The sequence below is a fragment of the Podarcis erhardii genome, assembly GCF_964252035.2.
Source record: "Podarcis erhardii genome assembly, chromosome: 16".
NCBI lineage: Eukaryota > Metazoa > Chordata > Lepidosauria > Squamata > Lacertidae > Podarcis > Podarcis erhardii.
This window is the reverse complement of record NC_138514.1, coordinates 25,189,058-25,209,875: the sequence shown is the minus strand read 5'-3', so window position 1 is coordinate 25,209,875 and position 20,818 is coordinate 25,189,058. Positions and strand designations below refer to the sequence as shown.

Genomic DNA, 20,818 nt, shown 5'->3' with positions numbered 1-20,818 from the left:
TTCGTGGAGGACAATAAAGCTATTGACGGCTACTAGCCAAGATGGCTATGCTTTGCCTACATACTTGGAGGCAGCAATGTTTCTGAATACCAGCTGCTGGAAATAGCATCTATAGGGTGTCACGTTGGCTGCCCATGATATACTTTGGAGCTTAGCATCAGACAGTTGGGAAATGTGAGTGGGGAGTCTTCAAAGTCCATTTTAAAGTCTTCAGGGTAGCACCCATGTTTGCCTTTCTGGGGAGGGGATTCCACAGAATGGGGCCAGTCACCATGAAGGCCCTGTCTCTGTTTATGTCCACCAATCTAGTTCACATTAGGGAAGTGTGAGGACAGGGAATTTCAGGCCTGGGTGCTGCATGTAGCCCTCTATGTGGCCCCTGAGACCCTCATCTGCCCTGCACCTACCTGGGGTGGTATTGCCTGGCAGGGATGGGTTCTTGACCTGAGAGGTTGCCTCTTGCTTGCTTGGATGACTGTTAAAGTAGTGTGTGTTTTTGTGGGTGTGAGAATTTCTGACTGTCATGGGGCTCGGGTGTAGCCTACCATACAGTGTCCCAATCCTTTGCTCTGCCCACTGTTGCTTTTGGGGACACTTCTCCTGACGTTGGCGCTCATCTAACTGTACCCGATGCCTCCCTTTATCCCCAGGATTTGGAGCAGGAGCAAAGCCCCCCAAACCAGGTAAGTGGCCATCTCCACTTCCCCCAATGCTCTTTGTGACTGACATGGTCTCTCCTCTCTTGTTGTGGCTACTAAATGGGGAGAGGAGGAGGAAGAGGCAGCCCAGTGGGCTTACTTGTGTACTCCTCTCCCCAGGTTCTGTACCAGGGATGGGGGAATCTGTGGCCCTCCAGATGTTGACCACATCATGATCGGCCACTGGGCATAGCCAGGATTTTTGTTAGGGGGCGGAACAGGCCTTTTGTTGGTCGGGGAGGGCAGAACCTCAGTTTGCTATGTGTTTTATTGATTTTTTTTATTGATTTAGGGGGGCAGCTGCCTCTCCCTGCCCCCCTGGCTATGCCCATGCTGGTGGGAAATGGAAAAAGTTTGGAAAAGAGTAAGGTGATAGAAAGTCTCCCCTGTGAGGAGTGGTTGCAGCCTCTGGGGATTTTTAGTTTAGAGGAAAGTAAAGCAAGATAGACCTTTATAAACTGATGCACAACCTCAAGAAAGTGGATAGGGAAAAGGTTTTTTCCTGTCTCTTATAACATTGCAACTTGTGGACATCAGATGGTGCTGAATGTTGGAAGATTTGCGACAGCTAAAAGGAAGGGCTTCTTATTCCGGCATTTGCAGGGGGTTGGACTGGATGACCCTTGGGGTCCCTTCAAGTTCTGTGGTTCTATGATTCACATAGTTAAACTGTGGAATTCACAGTTCCCACAGGAGGCAGTTATGGTGACCGACCTAGATGGCTTTAAAAGAGGATTGGATAAATTCAGGGAGAAGAGGGCTATTGTTGGCTACTAGCCAGCCGGGATGGCTATGTTTTGCCTCCATGGTCAGAAGCACTGATGCTTCTGAAGGCCACTTGCTGGAAACCACAGGAAAGGATAAGGCTTTTTGTGTTTATGGCATTTGGTGGCTACTGTGAGAACAGTACACTGGGCTAGATGGGTCGTCTGTGGGCTGATCCAACTGCAGGACTTCTGATGCCCTGGCTTCTTTTCTCCTCTGCAGGTGTCGGAGGGGTTGTCGGAGGCACTGGAGCACTAGGTAAGCTTGCCCTGCGCACGTGAGCTCTCCAGCCGTTTCCTGGGAAGGTCTGGCTGAGAGCAGGTATCTCAGACCCACTACCAGCTCTTCTAGGGCTCCCAAGCTGGTGAGAGGGAATTGTTTGGAGGATATGCAGAGCACTGGCTCAACACAACTGTTGCCTGGGGCAAAGCAGAAAGGTGCCACCTTATCCCATTCCATGCTCAAAAGCAGACTGGCAGCTGAGTCTTACTTCAGCACTGGCAATGGGGACAGCGCCCTATGCTGCTTGTGAGGGCAGAATGCCTGCTTGACCTAGTGGTTCTCAAAGTGTGTGGCATTGTGCCCATGGGGTGGGCTTACCTAGGTGGGTACTAAGAGGCAATCACAGAGGCTGGAGGTGAAAACGACTATCAGATTTTGAAAAGCTGGTATCACTGAATCATCAATTTTCTAATTGGATTTTGAATAAATGCACATTTAATTGTTGCTGCTTTGAATTTTATTGCGTTGTTTATCGGCCTTAGTGGGTCATGCAGGCTGCTATTCTGAATAATGCATTTTATAGGGTTGGGGGGATGAATTTATGGGAACAGGGGGTGGACCCCCAAAAAAATTCTTTTGGGAGCTGTTGGAACTCGCTCCTGCAGGAGTCAGTGATGGCAACCAGGTTGGATGGCTCTTGCTAGTTTAAGAGATGGGCACATAGAAAGCAAGTGGAGCTCAGTGGCTGGACAAAGAGGAGTGGTGACAGGCACCAACCAGGAAACCCCCGAGGGAAACCCCCAAGGAGGAAGGCTCAGAGCCTGGGGACTGGTGGCCGGACACTGGGGAGAGGTCAAAAGGAGCAGATTGGGAGGAGCAACTGGATGATGAAGGGGCAACAGGGTTTAGCGAGCAGGAAGAGCCTGTGACAGGGTGTTCAGACTCCAAGGGGTCAAGAGGCTGCAAAAGAATCCAGGGAGTCTCCCTCTCCTGCTGCAACGAACTCCCCTCCCTGCTGGTCTCCAATAACACAGAGAATAATGAGGAGGGGGCAGAGTAGAGGTCCTAAACACACAGATGCAGATGGCTTGGAAAACGTCTGGGAGAGGAGGAACCTTAGGAGGGGTGGAAGGCAGCTGCTCCATAGGGGCAAGACCTGCTTGGAAGTTTTGCTGAGTTGCATGCCATTTCGAAGGAAGAGTTAGCTTCACTGATGACAGAGTCCTGCATCTTTCAAGCTGACCTGCATCTGACTCCAGCCCTGACACTCAGTGCCACTCTCCTTCTCTGCCCTAGGTGGTGGTGTCTATCCAGGTGGCGCCTATCCAGGAGGTGTCTATCCAGGAGGTGTCTACCCAGGTGCCGGAAGCCCTGCAGCGGCAGCTGCTGCTTATAAGGCAGCTGCCAAGGCTGGTGAGTCAAGGCTGCAGGTACCTCTGATGATTATGGAGGTTCTTCTGCCTGCCTACTCCGTGGGACACAGAATCTGTGCTCTGGCTGCGTCTCTGCCCCACAATGCAGCCATTGCTTTGCTGGTCTCCCCTCCTGATATTTTCCCCTTAGGAGGCAATTCCCAAACAATCCCTCAGTGGTGATGTTGGGCTGTCGCAATACAGAGATGCAGTCATTTGAGGAGGCTTCCCATTCTAGTCATTCGAATGCCTTCTCTGCACCAGAGGATGCCATCGCTTGTGGTGCAGGGACATAGCAGAACAGACAGCCTCTTGTAGGCTTCTGGATGAGTCCCTGTTCTGGACAGCAACTCACCCAGAAGCACAAGGAATGTGCTCCTCTGAGAGCAAGTGATTCCTGCTTTTAGGCACTCAGAAAATAAATATTTTGGGTGAGGGGGAAGGCGGCTTTCTGAAATGTGATCATGGCTGCTCCAGCTATGACAACAGGGTCTGAGTTCCTGAGACTCTGTTTGTGTTGTTCCTTAAACAGGCGCTGGGGCTGGTGCAGGTACTGGTGTAGGCGTACCTGGAGCTGGCGTGGGTGTACCTGGAGCCGGTGTAGGCGTACCTGGAGGTGGCGTGGGTGTACCTGGAGGTAAGCTATTTCCACAGGGTATGTTGCCTTGATCTCCTTGCACCCCAGAGACTTAGGAACACTGGAGAGAGAATTGGCCCATCTAGTTCAGCCTTGCCTGTGTTTCCTGTCAGCACAGGAAGTGACACACGTTACATTCCAGCCCGGCAAAGGCCTGCAAGGAGGGCTCAGAACCAGGCTAGAGGGGGTGTGGTCTAGAGAGGAGGCATGGCTTGGAAAGTGCCCACAGAGGCCTGGAAAGCCACATTCAGCCCCCAGGCCTGAGACTCTCTGGCCATCCTGTGATATTTCTCTTTCTCTGTCTCCCTCCCACAGGTGGCGTCTTGCAACCAGGAGCTGGCGGGGCTGGTGTTGGGGCCAAGCCTGGTAAAATCCCTGGTAGGTCGAAGGCTGCCCCCTTCTGTAGGCTGCATGTTGCAGATGCTCCACTGCCTTGGTTCCATGTCTGGTGCTCACACTTTGCGCTCTCTCCTCGACAGGTGTGGGGATCCCTGGCGTCTTCCCTGGAGGTGTGCTCCCTGGCACAGGTGAGTTCTGTCCCATTCTGGAGAAGGACCATAGCTCAGTAGTACGGTCTCAACCTTGCATGCAGAGGGTCCTAGGTTCAGTCCTCAAGGCCATCTCTAGGTATGGCTGGGGCTGTCCCCTGCTGGAAACCCTGGAGAACTGCTGCCAGTCAGTGCAGGCAGTACCAAGTTAGGGGAACCAGAAGTCTGACTCTCAGGGTAAGCTTCTTCTGTTTCTGTTTAAATCTGCCCTTGATCTGGAACCATGAGGACTGGAATCTTAGCTCAGCTGCCTTGCAGGCAAAAGGTATCAGTTGGAAGGGACATCCTGGGTCATTAGTCCAACCCCCTGCACTGCAGGAATCTCAGCGAAAGCATCCATGACAGATGGCCATCCAACCTCTGCTTAAAAACCTCCAATGAAGAAGAGTCCACCACTTATCATGGGAGTCCGTTCTGCTGTGGAACAGCTTACTGCCAGAAAGTTCTTCCTGATCTTTAGCCAGAATCTCCCTTCTTGTAACTTGATGCTATTGGTTCGAGTCCTGCCCTCCAGAACAGGAGAAGCTTGTTGCCTCTTCCATGTGACAGCCTTTGAGATATTAGAAGATGGTTCTCCTATCTCCACTAAGTCTCCTTTTTTCCAGGCTGAACATACCCAGCTCCTTCAACCATTCCTCATAGGGCTTCAACTCCATATAAGGCAGATATCTGTGTTCTCCCATAGGAACTCAACAGTTCAGCACATGGTGTCAAAAGCCAACACATTCTTAGCACATCCCATCCTGTTTCCAGTTTCCAGTTCAGCTTTTGAGCGCATTCAAATAAAGACCCACATTTGAAGCCCTGCTTTAGTTTTTAAAAGAGTCCAGCATCTTCTGTTCCTCTTCCAGGGATCCGTTATCCTGGTGTAGGAGTCCTGCCTGGCGTTCCCACCGGAACTGGAGTGAAGCCAAAAGTTCCAGGTAAGCCTTCTTACCCCTCCCCCCCCAATGATGGCTTCTATCCATTCCTTGCTCCAGAGAAGGTGGGGCTTGTCACCTTCCGATGGGCTTTGTTTCTCAAATTATTATGGCAGTTTTCATTGGGAGGAAGTCTCCTGCAGCCGACTCTCAAGTCGTCCAGTTGCTAGAACAAGCATAGCCATTGTGGTGCCTCCAGATGTCATTGGACCCCAACTGCCAGCAGACCCAAAGGTCAGGGCTCATGGGAGTTGTAGTTTGACAACATATGGAGAGCACCATGTTGATTACCCTTGCACTAGAATTTGGGCCATTTCACACATGATGAATGCTCACTACTACAGAACTCCGGCTGTCGTACTTACCGTACTTAATAATATCAGAAGATCCTGCATGGACCAGGCCAGGCACCCAGGGATGGTGATGGGAGTTGTAGTTTGGCAGCATCTGGAGGGCCAAAGGTCCCTTGCACTTTGAAATCCACTCTTTTGGCCAAAACAAGCTTTAAATAAAAACTATTATGTGTGATCAGAAAATAAATGTATTTATCATTCATTGCACTTATATACCCAACCTTCCATCCGAGGAACTCAAGGTGGCGCACATAATTCTCCTCATCCTCATCTTACCCTCACGACAACCTTGTGAGGTAGGTTAGGCTGACAGAGACTGGCCTAAAATCACCCAGGGAGCTTCATGGCTGTGTGTGGATTTGAACCCTGTTCTCTCCCAGGTCCTCGTCCGACACTAAGCACTAAATCAGGCTTCCTCAACTTTGGCCCTCCAGATGTTTTTGGCCTACAACTCCCATGATCTCTAGCTAGCAGGACCAGTGGTCAGGGATGAGGGAATTGAAGTCTCAAAACATCTGGAGGGCAGAGGTTGAGGAAGCCTGCACTAAATCTTGCAACACGTCAAGCCTTCTGACAATTGCATTGAAATGTTTTGACCACCATGTATCATGTGTTGTGTGCAAGGACAGCCAGTAATCATTAACTCTTTTCCTTTCAGGGGCAGGAGGAGGCGCTGTCAACGGGCTCTCTCGTAGGTTATCAAAACACACCTATGCATGTGCCCCATTCCCAAAAGAGCCGGGAGGGAAACAGATCGACCCACCATGGTGGAGTAGGGTGGTGAGAATGGTTGCACTGTGGGAAGCCTCATTTTCTTTTCCTTTGTTGTTCTAGCCTTCGGAGTCTTTGGAGGGCAGCAGCCTGGGCTTCCACTGGGCTATCCCATCAAGGCACCCAAACTCCCTGGTGAGCCTGACACCTAGAACCAAATTGCTGTTGAAAACCCCACTCCAAGAAGGTCCTCTTTCCACGATCGAAAGAACGCCAGGCATATCTCCCCTCACCTCTTGTTTTTGGCAAGCGACCCAGGCTCTGGGTTTGAGTCCTTTCTGAGACTGTTGACTCACTGTGTGCGGCTCGTGCAGGTCACCGCCCGCCCCGGCCTCAGTTCTGCTTCCGTAAAATGGGACCAAAACCCACCCTTGGTTGCAGAGCTGTTAAGTGGCGGTTCGGGTTCCTATAATAAAGGGCTGTAATGCTCATGTCAAATGTGAAAGGCAAAGGTGAGGAACCTATTTTCACCTGAGGGGTCACGTTCCCTTCTAAGCAGCCTTCCGGGGGCCGTATACCAATGGTGGGTGGAGACAGAAACAAAAGTGGGTGGAACAACAAAGGCTAATTTTAATTAATGGGTAATGGTCAGTGGTTTTTTTTTCTGGAGGGACACAGGGGTACGCATACCCCTAAACATTTTGTGAATCTTTGTACTTTTGTCTATTTAATATATTTATTTTCCCCTGATTTGAACTATAAAATGGTGATTTTCTTGAGTTAAAATGAGAGTATCCCTAAACATTTTTTAAGAAAAAAGCATGGATAATAGTAGTTCTGCCTTTGAACACCAGGCTTGTTTTTACATTTACACACACACACACACACACACACACACACACACACACTTTCCATTGTCCAGACAAGTAAGAAACAATACCATCATAATTTATTAGTTATACTCTGCCCATCCAGCTGGGTTTCTCCAGCCACTCTGGGTGGCTCCCAGCAGATTAAAGGATTATCAGGGCAAGGGCAGATCCTAGCTAGGAAAAATCACTCAGAGGGTGCCTAGCAGGATCGGTAAGGGGTGTGGCCTGGAGACGGGGTGTGTGGCCTGATGAAAGTCTCAGGAGCCAGATAGTGAGGTTGGGAGAGCCTCTGAGCCTGAGGTTCCCATCACTGGTGAAAGGCATCTCATTTCTGTTGTTAATTTTTTTAAATGTATAAAGATGGACAGCTTCTATCTCTAAGGCAGCTAGCCATGGTTTTTAGCGCAAATGCAAACCATCCCTTTAACATCTCAGCTATTGGGGGGGGTGGGGAATTATTAAAGATATTAAAAACTGGCTCTGCTGGCTTAACTTTCTGATAAGGGGTTAAGGACTCGCTTTGCATTCAGAAGGGTCCCACGTTTAACCCCTGATATCATCTCCAGACTGAAAGGAGCTCTAGTAGGTGGGTAACCAAAGGCCATTCTGTGCTCGATGAGGCAGTGGCAGGCAGTTCCTTAGGCTCACATGCTCCCCCCCCCCCTTTTCTTTTCCAGGTAGCTATTATGGCCTCCCATATGGCGCTGGGAAGGGGCCTTATGGCGGTGAGTTCTCTTGGTCTCAACTGCCTAGTTTGTGGCCTGGGGGAGATGGGGGCTGAGAGAAACGGGTGCATTTTGGGGGATGAAAGTACATGGATCTGTGTTTGGGATGGACTTCTCCAAGGTTTGACTCTGGGTACCACAAATGAGGCTGGCTGTGCAGGCACCTCAGTGCTACAGATTTCAACTAGTCGGTTTGAAACCTGTTTCACTCTCACGGCTTTTGAGTGAGGGCTGTGCTTTTTGAGGGGGGATTTTGAACCCCCTTCGGAAACTCCATCAGTTGCCATTCAAAACTACAATCCCTTGATTGAGCAGCAGAGCTGATGCTGGCACCAATATCTCAGTGTAGAAGTCTAGTTCTTTGCATCAATAAGAAGGAGGAGGGGACTGTACCACATCTCTCTGAAGCAATCTGGGGATGGGCAAAAGCACAACAAAAAGTCTCTGATCCTTGGAACCCACATCGCCAACCCCTGGCCAATTTCCTCTGGGCTTTGCATTGGGCGGTTCTTCTCCCCTGAAGACTTGATTTCTCTTTGTGGTTCTAGGTGTTGGGCCGGGCGGCGTGTACGGTGGTGCCGGAGGGAAGGCCGGTTACCCAACAGGGACAGGTAAGCGGGTTCCACTAGCACACAACACCGGCGAAGGATGACCCCCAGAGTCTTGGACCCCTTGCTGACACCTCTGTGGCTCTGCACAGTGTAATAAACGAAAATCTGCCCTTATTCCCTTGTGGGAAACACAAGAGCCCTTACAGAGTCCTTTGTAGGTTCTCCAACCTACAAAGAGGCCAACCAGAGAATATTGAGAAGAAAAGCAGCTTGTAAGCCTGATCTTTATTGAACTGTTGCAACAGGCTGCCCCCTTCACACTCAGGGGAAGGAGGAGGACCCCGAACCAAGGTGTGCCCGCCCTTATATAGACATTTTAAATTGCCCATCTTGGAGTCAAAGACCACCCCCAGAAACATCATACCTACATCACAGAAAGGGCGGGCTAAAGCAGAAATCTGAGTGGGTTGTTTACCTCATAATCTGAGTGGGTTGCTTAACTCCTGTCTGGCAAGTTACCTGTTAATGTTTACTGGATTGATACCCTGGGAAGCCTGGCCAGTCTTTTGTAATGATAAGTACTTCGTTCCTGAGCCAAGTCACAGGCTCACCCTATTCATACACAGGCATACCCTTAAGACACGATTTGTGAAGGAGAAGACAATGGGGAGGCTCCTCCATTTGACCTTGCAGAGAAAACACCTGGTCAGTCTGGGAGTCAAAATGACTCCATGGCTGCTCTCCTGTGCAGCTTCAGACATGTGGCCTATATATCTATGTGCATGTTTGCTTGGTACATTTATGAACCTTCATTATATACATAAGACCTTAATTTATTTATTTCAACAGACAGAAATCAACACGTGCTTAGCCAACCTGGTGCCTCCAGATGTCATTGAACTACAACTCCTAGCAGCCCCAGCCAGGCTAGCCAGGCTAGCTGGGGCTGATGGGAGTTGGAGTCCAAAATGGCCCTGCTGGCTGAGGCTGATAGAGTCAAACATCTGCCAAAAGGCTTGGCTTCATTGTGTTACTTGGTTTGGATCCTAGATTTCTGAAGCCAGTAAGCTGGAAGGCGTATCTGCGCTTTGCGTCCTGAAGATTCTAGCAACGTGGCCACATTGCTGAAGCTCTTTTTGTTCTTTTTGCAGGTGTGGGAGCTCAGGTAGCCGCTGCAAAGGCAGCTGCCAAATATGGTGAGTGACACCATGCTGGAGGAGCCCATATGTAGCCATGCTCTGAAGCCCAGGCTCTGGCTGGCCCTCATTCATTCCTCTTTCTTTCTTTCTTTCTTTCTTTCTTTCTTTCTTTCTTTCTCCAAAGGCGCTGGAGCTGTGCCCGGGGCAGTCGGGGTCCCTGGCGCTGGGGCCCTTGGAGGAGGCTTGGTGCCCGGTGCTGGTGTCCCAGGAGCACTAGGTAAATGACCTTGGATGGGTAATAGGCAAACAGTTTTGTAGAGTTAATAGTCAATGCCTTTGGAGGGGTGATAGAGAAGCATCTTTTAATGGGCAATAGTAAACACCTTTAAAGGGGCAATAGTAAACACATTGGTATGTATGTATGTGGGTTTGATTTTTTCTTTCTTTTAGGTTCTTTAAATTTTGACAAAGTAATAATCATAAATAAATAAGAATAAGAATGTGCACCCCACCGCCGAGACCATTCCATTGTAACTATCCAACCTCCCGAAATTTCAACACCTCTTGCAGCGGTTTGGCCCCTTTCTGTATTAACAGTACAAATCCTACAAACACCCTCCATATCTCCTCAAAACCATTTCTCCTGCATATTCCCCGTCTTACTTTAATGGCACATGTTAATTTATCATTAATAGCTATATCCCACACCTCTTTATACCATTCTTCCATTTTATATTCTGCTTGCCCCTTCCACTTCCTAGCTATCATAATTCGTGCAACTGTGAATAAAATTGTGAGCAAGTCCTTCACAGCCTGTGAGGCTTCTTTTCTTTGTTTTTGTAAGACACCTTGAGTTGCCCCAGCAAGAAAAAGCAACTAATAAATTCAATTCAATTAATAATAAAAATAAATAAATGATACTGATAATGATAAATGCGCTAGGTGAGTGCCTTTGCCGTCATTGTGGCCAAAGGATTCTGCAGTTGTGCTCTTCAAAAACAAGCCCATCCAGGTTGGCCAGGTAAAAGGAATGGCTCTCAGTTTCTCTCACCCTTTTTCACTGCAGGTGCAGGTGGACCAGCGGCGGCAGCGGCGGCGGCAGCCAAAGCAGCAGCCAAAGCAGCAGCTTACGGTGAGCTGTTTACCCAATTGATCGATAAAACAGCCCAGAAATCACAGGATTTCTGCAGCGCTTAAAACAAACAGAAGCCATAAGGGTAGAAACACAAGTTCCGTCAATAGGTACAGTACAGCTTACTGAGAATGCCTGCTGAAATCAAAAGGTCTTTGCCAAGTGCCTGAAATTCAACAGGAAGGAGGAGGTGGCTTGCCTGATCTAAGCTCCACACAGTCAATTCCACAATCCTGAGGCTGATATGGAGAATGTGGCTCTCTATGAAAGTTGTTCCCCTTCTCTCCTAACACTAGAACTCACAGGCATCCATTTGGGAAGTATCAGGACAGAGAAAAGAAAGTCCTTCACACAGCACGGAGTTAAACTCTGGAACTCGCTTCCACAGGAGGCAGTGATGGCCAAACTGAATGGCTTTTTGAAAGGATTGGATAAATTCGTGGAGGAGAGAGATATCAATGGCTACTAGCCAGGGTGGCTCTGTCCACAGTAAGAGGCAATATGCTTCTGAATAATGCCAGATGTTGGGAGTCACAAGTTGGGAGAGTTTCTGTGGCACTCAAGCCCCGCTTATGGGCTTCCCTTTGGGGCACAGTGGGCCACTGTGACAGCATCATGCTGGGCTATGTTGGGCCACTGAGCAGTCCAACAGGCTCTTCTTATCTTTTTATAGATGTGAGCCAGGCACCTGAGCCAAGGGGGACCACTAACAGAGAACCCCTTTCCCTAAGATCTCAGTGGCTGGGCAAGGATATATGGAATCAGGTGGTCCTTAAAGTATCCAAATTGTTGAGGACCTTTTAATTTAATCCAGACTCTTTGAACTCGGCTTGGTAGCATATTAGTGGCCAGTGCAAAATTGATAGGGGAAGGGGTCCAGTTTGGAGTGGGAGGAAGGGTCCCCAAGAGAGTGGGGCCCTAAGCTATAGCTTGTTTAGCTTATACGTAAATCTGGCACTGATTTCAACGCTCCTCACACTTCGCTCCAGATTCCATCTCTTTCCCTCTGCGCTTTAAGAGGCCTGCCAAAGACGTGGATCCCCAAACTCAGATTTTTCGTGTTTTCTAATGGAAATTTCATTCCTGCCACCCAACGCCCTCTTGCGTTTGGATTTGTGAATCCGGTTTGGATTTGGGGCGGGCGAGAAATCTTGCCCCAATTGCACAGAAGCAAGGAGAAGTGCACTATCAAGTATGGATCCATGCCAGTGCTTCATGAGTGCTGAGAATAAGATCTGATTTGGGGGTGGGGTGGATCTTCTGGACAGACTCCAGCTCCAAAGGTGTGAGCTCAACCAGGCTGGAGCCCCAAAACACACACACACACACACACACACACACACACACTCTCTCTCTTTCTTGGAGTCCTTAGTAACTCTTCCCCCGGCCTCAAGCATTGCACATCCAGCCGCACCTGATCTGCTCCAGAGAGTGATAGCGGCCTGGCCTGGTTTTCCTGGGATCGTCCCAGAACGCCATCTGGTTTTGATTGGAAGCTGGCGGCCAGTGGGGAACTGTGCAATTTTGGGATTGAAGAAAAGCCACAGTCGAATCAGGTTTCGCTGGAGTGTGTCTGCAAGGAAGAGAGGGAGAGAGAGAATGTGCTCCTTTTCCAGTTTTCGCTGTGCTTAGTAACCTTCCGCCCTGTGATTGGTTAGGAGCGAGGGTGCCAGAGCTTCATGGATCATCTCTATCCACACCACATTGGAGCTTATTGTGGGGGAGGGAACTTCCAGCGTTGAAGTTGGGGCACTTTAGATGCTGGAGTAACTCGTCTCCACAGCAAGACCACAGACCAAAATCCGGTGTTCATTTCTAGTCACTTCACCTCAAGAAGGATACTGTAGAGTTGGAAAAGGTTGAGGAAAGGGCAACTAGGGATGGAGCAAATCTATGAAGGAAGGTTTCAGCGCTTGGGACTTTTTAGTTTAGAGAAAAGGCCAGTAAGAGGCAACATGATAGAGGTTTCTAAAATCATGCAAGGCATGGAGAGAGTGGGCAGAGAAGTTTCCCTTTCTCTCTCATAATAACACTAGAACGACAATGAATCTGAATGTCGGAAGATTTGGGACAAGATTAAGGAAGTCCTTCACGCAACGCAAAATGAACCTGTGGAACTCCCTCCCACAGGAGGCAGCAGTGGCCACCAACTTGGAGGGCTTGAAAAGAGGATTGGACCAATTCATGGAGGAGGAGAGGGCTATTGATGGCTGCTAGCCAGGATGGCTCTGCTCTGCCTCCATAGCAAGAGGCAGCAATGCTCCTGAATTCCAGTTGCTGGAGACATAGGAGGAGAGAGGGCTCTTGTGCTCAAATCCTGCTTGCAGGTCTCCCATAATGAGCATCAGGTTGGCCATTGTGATAACAGGATACTGGACTGGATGGGCCCTTGGCTTGATCCAGCTGTGCACTTATTATGTTCTTGTGCTATGTTTAGCCCTGCATTTGCAAGTCATCGTCCTCGTATAGAGGGGCTTTGACAGAGAGCAACTTATGACAGCCCTGAAGTGGCAGCTACTCCCTGCTTGTTTTTAGCCCAGAGGTGGGTGGTGGTGGTTTGGATTCCCAGCCACCCCCTCCCCCTGTGAAGCACCCCTTGAGGTTGAAACAGAGGCTGGTTCAGCCTGAGTCTAACTCTCAACTTCATTCTGAAGCCTTGCACTCCATTGACCTGGGTGCAGAAATGTGGTGGATTTAAATATGTTAAAACTGATGCATATGCAAATATGTTTTTGCTCACAAGTCCCGAGTTAGAAAGTGCATGAACTGTTTATGCTGTAATCTTTTTTTTGCAGAGGTAGGGTGTGGGAGAGATAGGCTACAGTGAAATTTTAGATTACTCCATTGATTCCTTATGGGTACCTACATTCCCGAAAGAGTTGGAGATGGGAGGGCCTGCTGAAACCAGAGGTTCAGGCTGCATGATGTTCCACATGCTTTTAGCTCTATGGCCCAAGCAGAGTTGGGATCCCACAGAAGAGGGAAGCTGCCCTCTAGTGGATCAGCCTGGCTACAACACACATGTGATTCTACGGGGTGTTGAACTGCAGATTGCAGATGGGGGGGTCCTCAATTTAAGACCAGATTAACCCTTCACTTTCCATATAGCCAGAAATGTTGACGGTGGTGGTAGGAATCATAATTTATTGTGGAGCAGCAAAAAGCCCCTCGTGTCACGTATAGATGATAATCCTATGAAAGGGAATCCAGTGATCTTGCCCATTGGGCTGCTTTGGCTATTTAAAATGTTGGGGTTTAAACTAAAATACGTCACTGATGTACTCTTTCACGGCCGTTCTTCCAAGAGCCAGTACTTTAAGCCTCAGTGGGATTTGCATCAGGGGAGGCATGTGAAGGGTGTCTTAGACACACACCCTTCAAATTATGTCCCACTGAACTGCCTTTTGCGTGAATGTTGGGTGCGACTTGCAGGAGGGAGGTCTTGCATGGGTTAAAACAAATAGGGACCTCCACACCCCCAAACTACCCCTGTATGTTTAACCCAGTGGCATACCCTCCAACATTTCTCAGATGAAAATAGGGACATTCTATTCTACATCAAGAGGCTTCTCCCGTGTTTCATCTCCCGCACTCATATATTTCACGTACACATTGGTCACCTTGAGACAATTGCAACCTTTAAGCCTAGCCTACCTCTTTTTTAAAAAAAAAAGATATTTATTAAAGTTTAAAGTTTAACAATTACAAAAAGAAAAAAAAGAAAAAAGAAAAAAGAAAAAAGAAGAACAAACAGTAGTAATAAAAAAGATTACAATACTTCGAAAATAAAGAAAAATACAGCTAAACAATAGCATTTAAAAACAACATCCAATATTTCCATATATTTATCTTTCATTTGCTTATTTCCATGACTTCCTCGCGCCTCCCTTTTTGTATTCTTAATTCATAATTGTTTCAGCAAGTCTAGCCTACCTCACAGGATTGTTGTAAAGAAAAAATGTGTGAGGGAAGGGGTCATGTACAGCAGCTTCAAAAGATCAATAGAATGGAATGGAATTGTAGCTGTAAGCTGCTTGGGTGTGGAGGAGAGGAAATAGAAAACAGGGACATTCCATGATCAAATCAGAAAGTGGGGTGGCTTCTGTCATTCCAGGACTGTCCCCGGAAAATCGGGACACTTGGCGGGTATGCAGTGGTTCCCGAACTTTTTGGGGGGCTTGCTTCTTTGGTTCCATAAACTCATCTCCAGTGCCCACTGTTCTATAAAAAACACATGATTCAGAACAGTGGTTTGCAAGAGCCCCTAAGAAATATAATAAAACGATGAAAGAGTCACAATTAATCATGCCTTTATTCAAAATCCAATTGAAAGTTATTTAATTTAATTAATTCAACAAAATGGACTAATTTTATCCAGGATGCGACTCCCCAACACCATTCCAGAGGACAGCTGTGTTTCTGGCAATTTTTTACTCTCCTCTCCTCTCTCTTTCCCCAGGTGGCCGAGTTCCAGGGACGGGCATCGGTGGCGCTGGTGTCCCAGGGGTTGGGCCAGGTGGCGTAGTTCCTGGCGCCACACCTGGTGTTATTGGAGTCGGCCCAGGAGGAACTGGGGTAGGAGGTATGTGTCACAGAGGATTGGTGGGGGGACAGATGAGGAAGGTGAAGTCAAATTGGAGGGATTCAATCCTGTTTGCACATTCATAATCTGCTTTTCGTGACTTACGAAACACAGACCCCCATCCTTTAAAATTTGCATTCCTCTGGCGTTTGCAGTGCATTTCTTCAGCCGAGTTACGTTACGTGTACAAAAATGCACGTACTGGAATAACTGTGCAGATAAATCATGATTCTTAATTCATTTCCTGCTCTTCACCCTAAGGTCCCAGGGCAGGTTACAGCATTAAAGCACTAATACAGCATTAATGTCAAAAGCGATTTTAAACAATTATAAGCGTACCTGCTTGACCTCCTATTTCTGAGACCTATTTTCCTGTTTTCTCTTTGGCAGGAGTGAGTCCCGCCGCAGCGGCAAAAGCAGCAAAGTATGGTAAGATCCTGAGTTGTTGAGTCACAGTTTTTGGTGGGGTTTGAGATGGAGGGCATGGAGAGATCCTGCCTCAAGTGGACTCCACAGCACTGGGCACACCAGGCAACCCTCTTAACATCCTTGTGCCCATTTCAAGTTTCATGTCTCAGAGGCGAAGAATAGGTGGGGATCCGCTTGGGTCACTAGTGAAATACCACTACTCGTCATTTTTTCACTTACCCAGCAATGGGGAGGGGAGCCCGCCTTCCACCAAAGATCTTCCACTGCAGCCAGCCCGAAATAGACCCAAATAATCGGTGTAATCCAAAACCTCCTGGAATAATAGAATTGTAGATTTGGAAGGGACTCTCAGGGTCATCTTAGTCCAGCCCCTGCAAGAATTAAAGGGTGGAGACATCGCCACTCACTCTTGCCCCAGAATGGCAAGTTCAGTCCCCGGCAGGACTTAACCCAAATCGGCTAGATCCAGGCCGGGTTTCTGAAGGGGCCAAATGACGACGTCCTTTAAGGGAGCTGCACGGTCCCTCAAAGAGGCAGTAGCCACCTCCAGGGTCTAGATTGTGGATCTTTGGCTGCTTTTAATGGTGGGGATCTGATGAGCTGGTTGGAACTGGCCTGGCTCTCAGATTCATTTTTTCTGTCTCAGGTCTTATTCCTGGTGCTGGCGTTGGTGGAGTTCCTGGTGCTGGTGTTGGTGGAGTTCCTGGTGCTGGTGTTGGTGGAGTTCCTGGCGCTGGAGTTGGTGGCGTTCCTGGTGCTGGCATTGGTGGAGTTCCCGGTGCTGGAGTTGCTGTTCCAGGTGCGTTTACATGAGAAGGTAACAACATGGGACCAGTTTACCTGCAAGATCACTTTGATTTGCAGAACTGACACTGCTGCAAGTGCCACATAATGCCCTTTACGTGTTTGCAAGAAAATTCATTATTAGCATGGCAGCACCTACACTTGGGAACTCCCTGCCTTTTGACACAAGGCAGGTGCCTTAACTGCACTCTTTTCAGTGCCTGCTAAAAACATCTTTTGTTCAAGCACGCCTGCGCAGACATGTAGAAATCTTCTGTGTCTTTTAATACTTTTTTAAAGCATATTGCAGATGTTATCTTTTGAATATTTAAAAGAGTTGTAGGGGGTGTTGGTAAAGTTTTTTTTAAATTTCATTTTTATAATGTATATAAAACAAAACAATGATATCGACAGATGAAAATTGAAATGAGAAACTAAAAGACAGACACACAGAATGAGTACAGTTGCACACAGGTGAAAAGAAAGCAAGTTACAAGTAAATAATATCAGTGTTATATGACAACATAGTTCCAGATTTCTGATGTGGGCTGCCTTGAAAATGATGGTGTTATGTACTGAGTTGAATAGAGGGGAGGGGTGTTATGTACTGAGTTGAATAGGATCCAAACTGCAGCAGCCTGATTGGTCCTAGAACAATAGGATCCAAAATGCCGCAGTCTGATTGGTCCTAGAGCAATAAGATTCAGAATGCAGCAGTCTGATTGGTCCTAGAACAATGCAGCAGTATGCAGATAGAAGTGAATCCAGCTCCAGATAGAAGTGAATCCACAACCTGATTGGCCTACAGGAGAATTCCGGAATTAGCCAATCACATGCAGCCCATTGTGTAAACAATGTATATAAAGCAGATACTTTGAGGGGACATTCATTCCCTCCTCACCACTATGAGCTGAATAAAGAGCATGAAATCCACTCTCAACTCTGAGTATATTTCAGATGGTTTCGCTGTATATATAATAAAGGAAAGGCAAATCATATTAAAAGCACCTGGGCATGCTAGCCCCTGTGGAAATCTACAATATGCTTAATTTCCCCCATTATAGCTATATTCCAGAGTGAGTGGTACCAAGCGTCCAGTATAAGATTTTGGGTCCCGTGCCCCCATTGTGATTCCTATTCGAGCTGCCAAGGTCATAAGTAAGACCAATTCTTTTGGCACTATATCTACAATGGTATCATCAGAAATATTCAGCAACTTAAAGAGTTGTTTTTACCAATAATTCTGTTGTTTGACTTGCTTTGTAAATCAGCTTAGGTTTCTGTTTTTAAAACCAATTGGTGCATAAATGAAATAAACAAGGTAGCTCCAGGAGTGCATGGGTGCCGTGGCTGGCTAGCCCCTTGACTCATTTTTGTCTCTGCCAACAGGAGCTGGAGTGTCTGCAGCAGCGGCAGCAAAGGCAGCGGCAAAGGCAGCCGCCTACGGTAAGCTGAGCATCCTCCTCCTGTCCCAACAGCATTGAGGCTGCTGGATAAATCAGGGCAGGCCGAGCCAAGGCAGGAAGGAATGGAAAGATTTCTTTAGGGAAACAGAACATGAGCTCGATTGTTTAAGAAAATCAAGCGATTATAAAGCAGCACTCCAGACAGACCACCTGATGCCACTTAATATACAGTGGTACCTCGCAAGACGAATGCCTCGTAAGACGAAAAACTTGCAAGACGAAAGAGTTTTTCGTTTTTTGAGTTGCTTCGCAAGACGAATTTCCCTATGGGCTTGCTTCGCAAGACGAAAACGTCTTGCAAGTTTGTTTCCTTTTTCTTAAAACCATTAATACCCAGGGTGCATTCAGGGGGTGCAGTTGCGACTTGACTTCGAGGAGCAACTCATAGCACGCGGTGTGGTAGCCTTTTTTTTGAGGTTTTTGAAGGCTTTGGTGATTTTTGAAGCTTTTCCAAAATCCGTGCTTCGCAAGACGAAAAATTCGCAAGACAAAAAAACTCGCAGAACGAATTAATTTCGTCTTGCGAGGTACCACTGTATTACGGAAAACCCATAAAGTCTAGAGCAGTCATAGGCAAACAGGACCAGTGGTCAGGGATGATAGGAGTTGTAGTCCTAAAACATCTGAAGGGCTGAGATTGCCTATGCCTGGTCTAGAGCAGGAGCAAGGAAGTTTTTTCAGCCCTTCTGTTTCAGGAAACTTTTGGGGGGATGCGTATGCCAGAGGTAGGCAGGGCCAGAAGCAAAGGTTTCAATCTGAAAGTTTTAGTCCTTTTTTGTGATGGGTTAAACCACAGAGCTTAGGACTTGCCAATCAGAAGGTCAGCGGTTCGAATCCCCGTGACGGGGTGAGCTCCCATTGCTCGGTCCCTGCTCCTGCCCACCTAGAAGTTCAGAAGCATGTCAAAGTGCAAGTAGATAAATAGGTACCGCTCCGGCAGGAAGGTAAACGGCGTTTCTGTGTGCTGCTCTCGTTCGCCAGAAGCGGCTTAGTCATGCTGGCCACATGACCCGGAAACTGTACGTCGGCTCCCTCGGCCAATAAAGCAAGATGAGCGCTGCAACCCCAGAGTCGGTCATGATTAGACCTAATGGTCAGGGGTCCCTTTACCTTTATTATTATTTTAACTTTTTGAAACCCTTAATTTCCTTAGAGATAATTTTACTGTTTTTCCTTTTTTGTAAGCCGCTCTGATGGTTGGCTTTTGGCTTTTGTTTTTTACAACCAAGCAGTGTAGAAATCTTATGAAATAAGTGAATAAATAGAATTGGGCAGGACAACACATGTAGATTTTTGCTAGTTTCTACACACTCTCACACAGCCCTCTCTGTCCTCCATGTGGGGGCAAGCAAACATGCATTGCCAAGGACCCAGCCAGGCAAAAAGCTCTTGAGAAGGGTATGAAGGCCCTGCTAACCATGCCAGGCTAGACAAAGCCAGGAGCAGCAGGTCTCAAAGGATTCACAGAATTGTATAATTGCAAGTGACCCACAGGGGCCACCTAGTCCAATTCCCTGCAACGCAGGAATCACAGCTCAAGAATCCCTGATAGGTAGCCATCCAACCTCTGCTTCAAAACCTCTCCAGTGCTTCAGAGTCCACCACCTTCCAAGGGAGTCCGTTCCACTGTCAAACAGCTCTAAACCCTCAGAAAGTTTTTCCTAATGTTGAGTCAGAAACTCCTTTCTTATCATTTGAATCCACTGGCTCAGGACCTCCCCTCTGGAGCAGCAGAAAACAAGCTGGCTCCATCTCCCGGGGGCGGACTTCAGGTATTTGAAGGTTTGCGGCAAATGGCTAATCTGACCTCTTGTTTGTCATTTCCTGCAGGGACTGGTGTGGTGCCTGGCTATGGCGCCATTGGTGGTGTGGCACCCGGTGGAGTCGCACCTGGTGGAGTCATACCTGGTGGAGTCGCACCAGGTGGAGTCGCACCCGGTGGGTTAGGTAGGTTCCCCTCTCTGTGGGAAGTCAATGCCTTCTCAAGGCAACAGAGCAGCTTGTCCTGAAACCTTGGTCTTTGCAATAACATGGAGGCTGCTCCTGCTCTGTGGAACAGCATCAAGATGTGACAGACACCCACTCTCTGCATTTCCTGAAGACAATGGGAGATGTGAGGCAGTTGTGGTGGGGGGGAAGGTTCCTGGCAGGCTTTCACATCTGGATGAAAAGGGTCTCTACTATGAGTGCGCACCACCCACTGCTCAAAAGCATCCAGGGTCCTGGAAGGACGGGAGGAGAATGGTAGATGGGCTGGGCTGGGGAAGAGCTTTGGCTAGTGGCCAAGGTGGTCAACCACTGCCATCAGACCTGGTGCGGGTGTTCCTGCTGACACCTCTCTCTTTCTCTCTCTCTCAATTCTCAGTGCCAGGAAGCCCCGTGGCTGCTCAAGCAGCAGCAAAAGCAGCCGCCAAAGCAGCCAAATATGGTAAGGAGGGCCACTGTGGTATGTAGTGGTTAGAGTGTCCGACTGGGACCTGGGAGACGAGGGTTCAAATCCCTGTTGGTGGTGGAAGCTCACTGGGTGACATTGGGCCAGCCACAATCTCCCAGCCTGATCTGCCTCACTGGGTTGTTTGTGGGGATTAAATGAGAAGGCAAAGAACCATGAATGCCGCTTTGAACTCTTTGCAGGAAAGGTGAGATATTAATGTAGAAAATAAGTAAATATCAAGACTTCCAACCAGCACAGGAGATAAGGATGGCAAAGGAGATGTGGATCAGTTTTTCTTTAGCCTTGCAAATAGCAGCTTGTGCACAAACGTAAATTTCCATGACGCTCTTGGATTCCTGTCGTAAAAAATATCAAAACAAAACAAATTCCTTCCAGTAGCACCTTAAAGACCAACTAAGTCAGTTCTTGGTATGAGCTT

The 20,818-nt window shown here is 48.0% G+C and overlaps 1 protein-coding gene across 8 annotated transcripts in view; it reads left to right on the top strand.

Moving 5' to 3' along the window:
* The window catches only part of ELN (elastin), a 59,560-nt gene that overhangs the window by 27,460 nt on the left and 11,282 nt on the right, over nucleotides 1-20,818 (top strand). For 2 of the 8 annotated variants that reach the window (XM_081843776.1, XM_081843771.1), the window contains 20 exons: nucleotides 651-683; nucleotides 1,686-1,721; nucleotides 2,982-3,098; nucleotides 3,630-3,734; nucleotides 4,050-4,112; nucleotides 4,214-4,261; nucleotides 5,134-5,205; nucleotides 6,214-6,246; nucleotides 6,390-6,461; nucleotides 7,816-7,863; nucleotides 8,412-8,474; nucleotides 9,566-9,610; nucleotides 9,738-9,830; nucleotides 10,620-10,685; nucleotides 15,145-15,267; nucleotides 15,658-15,696; nucleotides 16,343-16,495; nucleotides 17,869-17,925; nucleotides 19,776-19,892; nucleotides 20,311-20,373. In XM_081843776.1, coding sequence (XP_081699902.1) covers nucleotides 651-683; nucleotides 1,686-1,721; nucleotides 2,982-3,098; nucleotides 3,630-3,734; nucleotides 4,050-4,112; nucleotides 4,214-4,261; nucleotides 5,134-5,205; nucleotides 6,214-6,246; nucleotides 6,390-6,461; nucleotides 7,816-7,863; nucleotides 8,412-8,474; nucleotides 9,566-9,610; nucleotides 9,738-9,830; nucleotides 10,620-10,685; nucleotides 15,145-15,267; nucleotides 15,658-15,696; nucleotides 16,343-16,495; nucleotides 17,869-17,925; nucleotides 19,776-19,892; nucleotides 20,311-20,373 — 1,446 coding nt within the window. Of the gene's footprint in view, nucleotides 1-650; nucleotides 686-1,685; nucleotides 1,722-2,981; nucleotides 3,099-3,629; nucleotides 3,735-4,049; nucleotides 4,113-4,213; nucleotides 4,262-5,133; nucleotides 5,206-6,213; nucleotides 6,247-6,389; nucleotides 6,462-7,815; nucleotides 7,864-8,411; nucleotides 8,475-9,565; nucleotides 9,611-9,737; nucleotides 9,831-10,619; nucleotides 10,686-15,144; nucleotides 15,268-15,657; nucleotides 15,697-16,342; nucleotides 16,496-17,868; nucleotides 17,926-19,775; nucleotides 19,893-20,310; nucleotides 20,374-20,818 lie in introns of all 8 variants that reach the window. The other 6 variants (XM_081843778.1, XM_081843772.1, XM_081843774.1 and 3 more) reach the window with 5 other exon arrangements.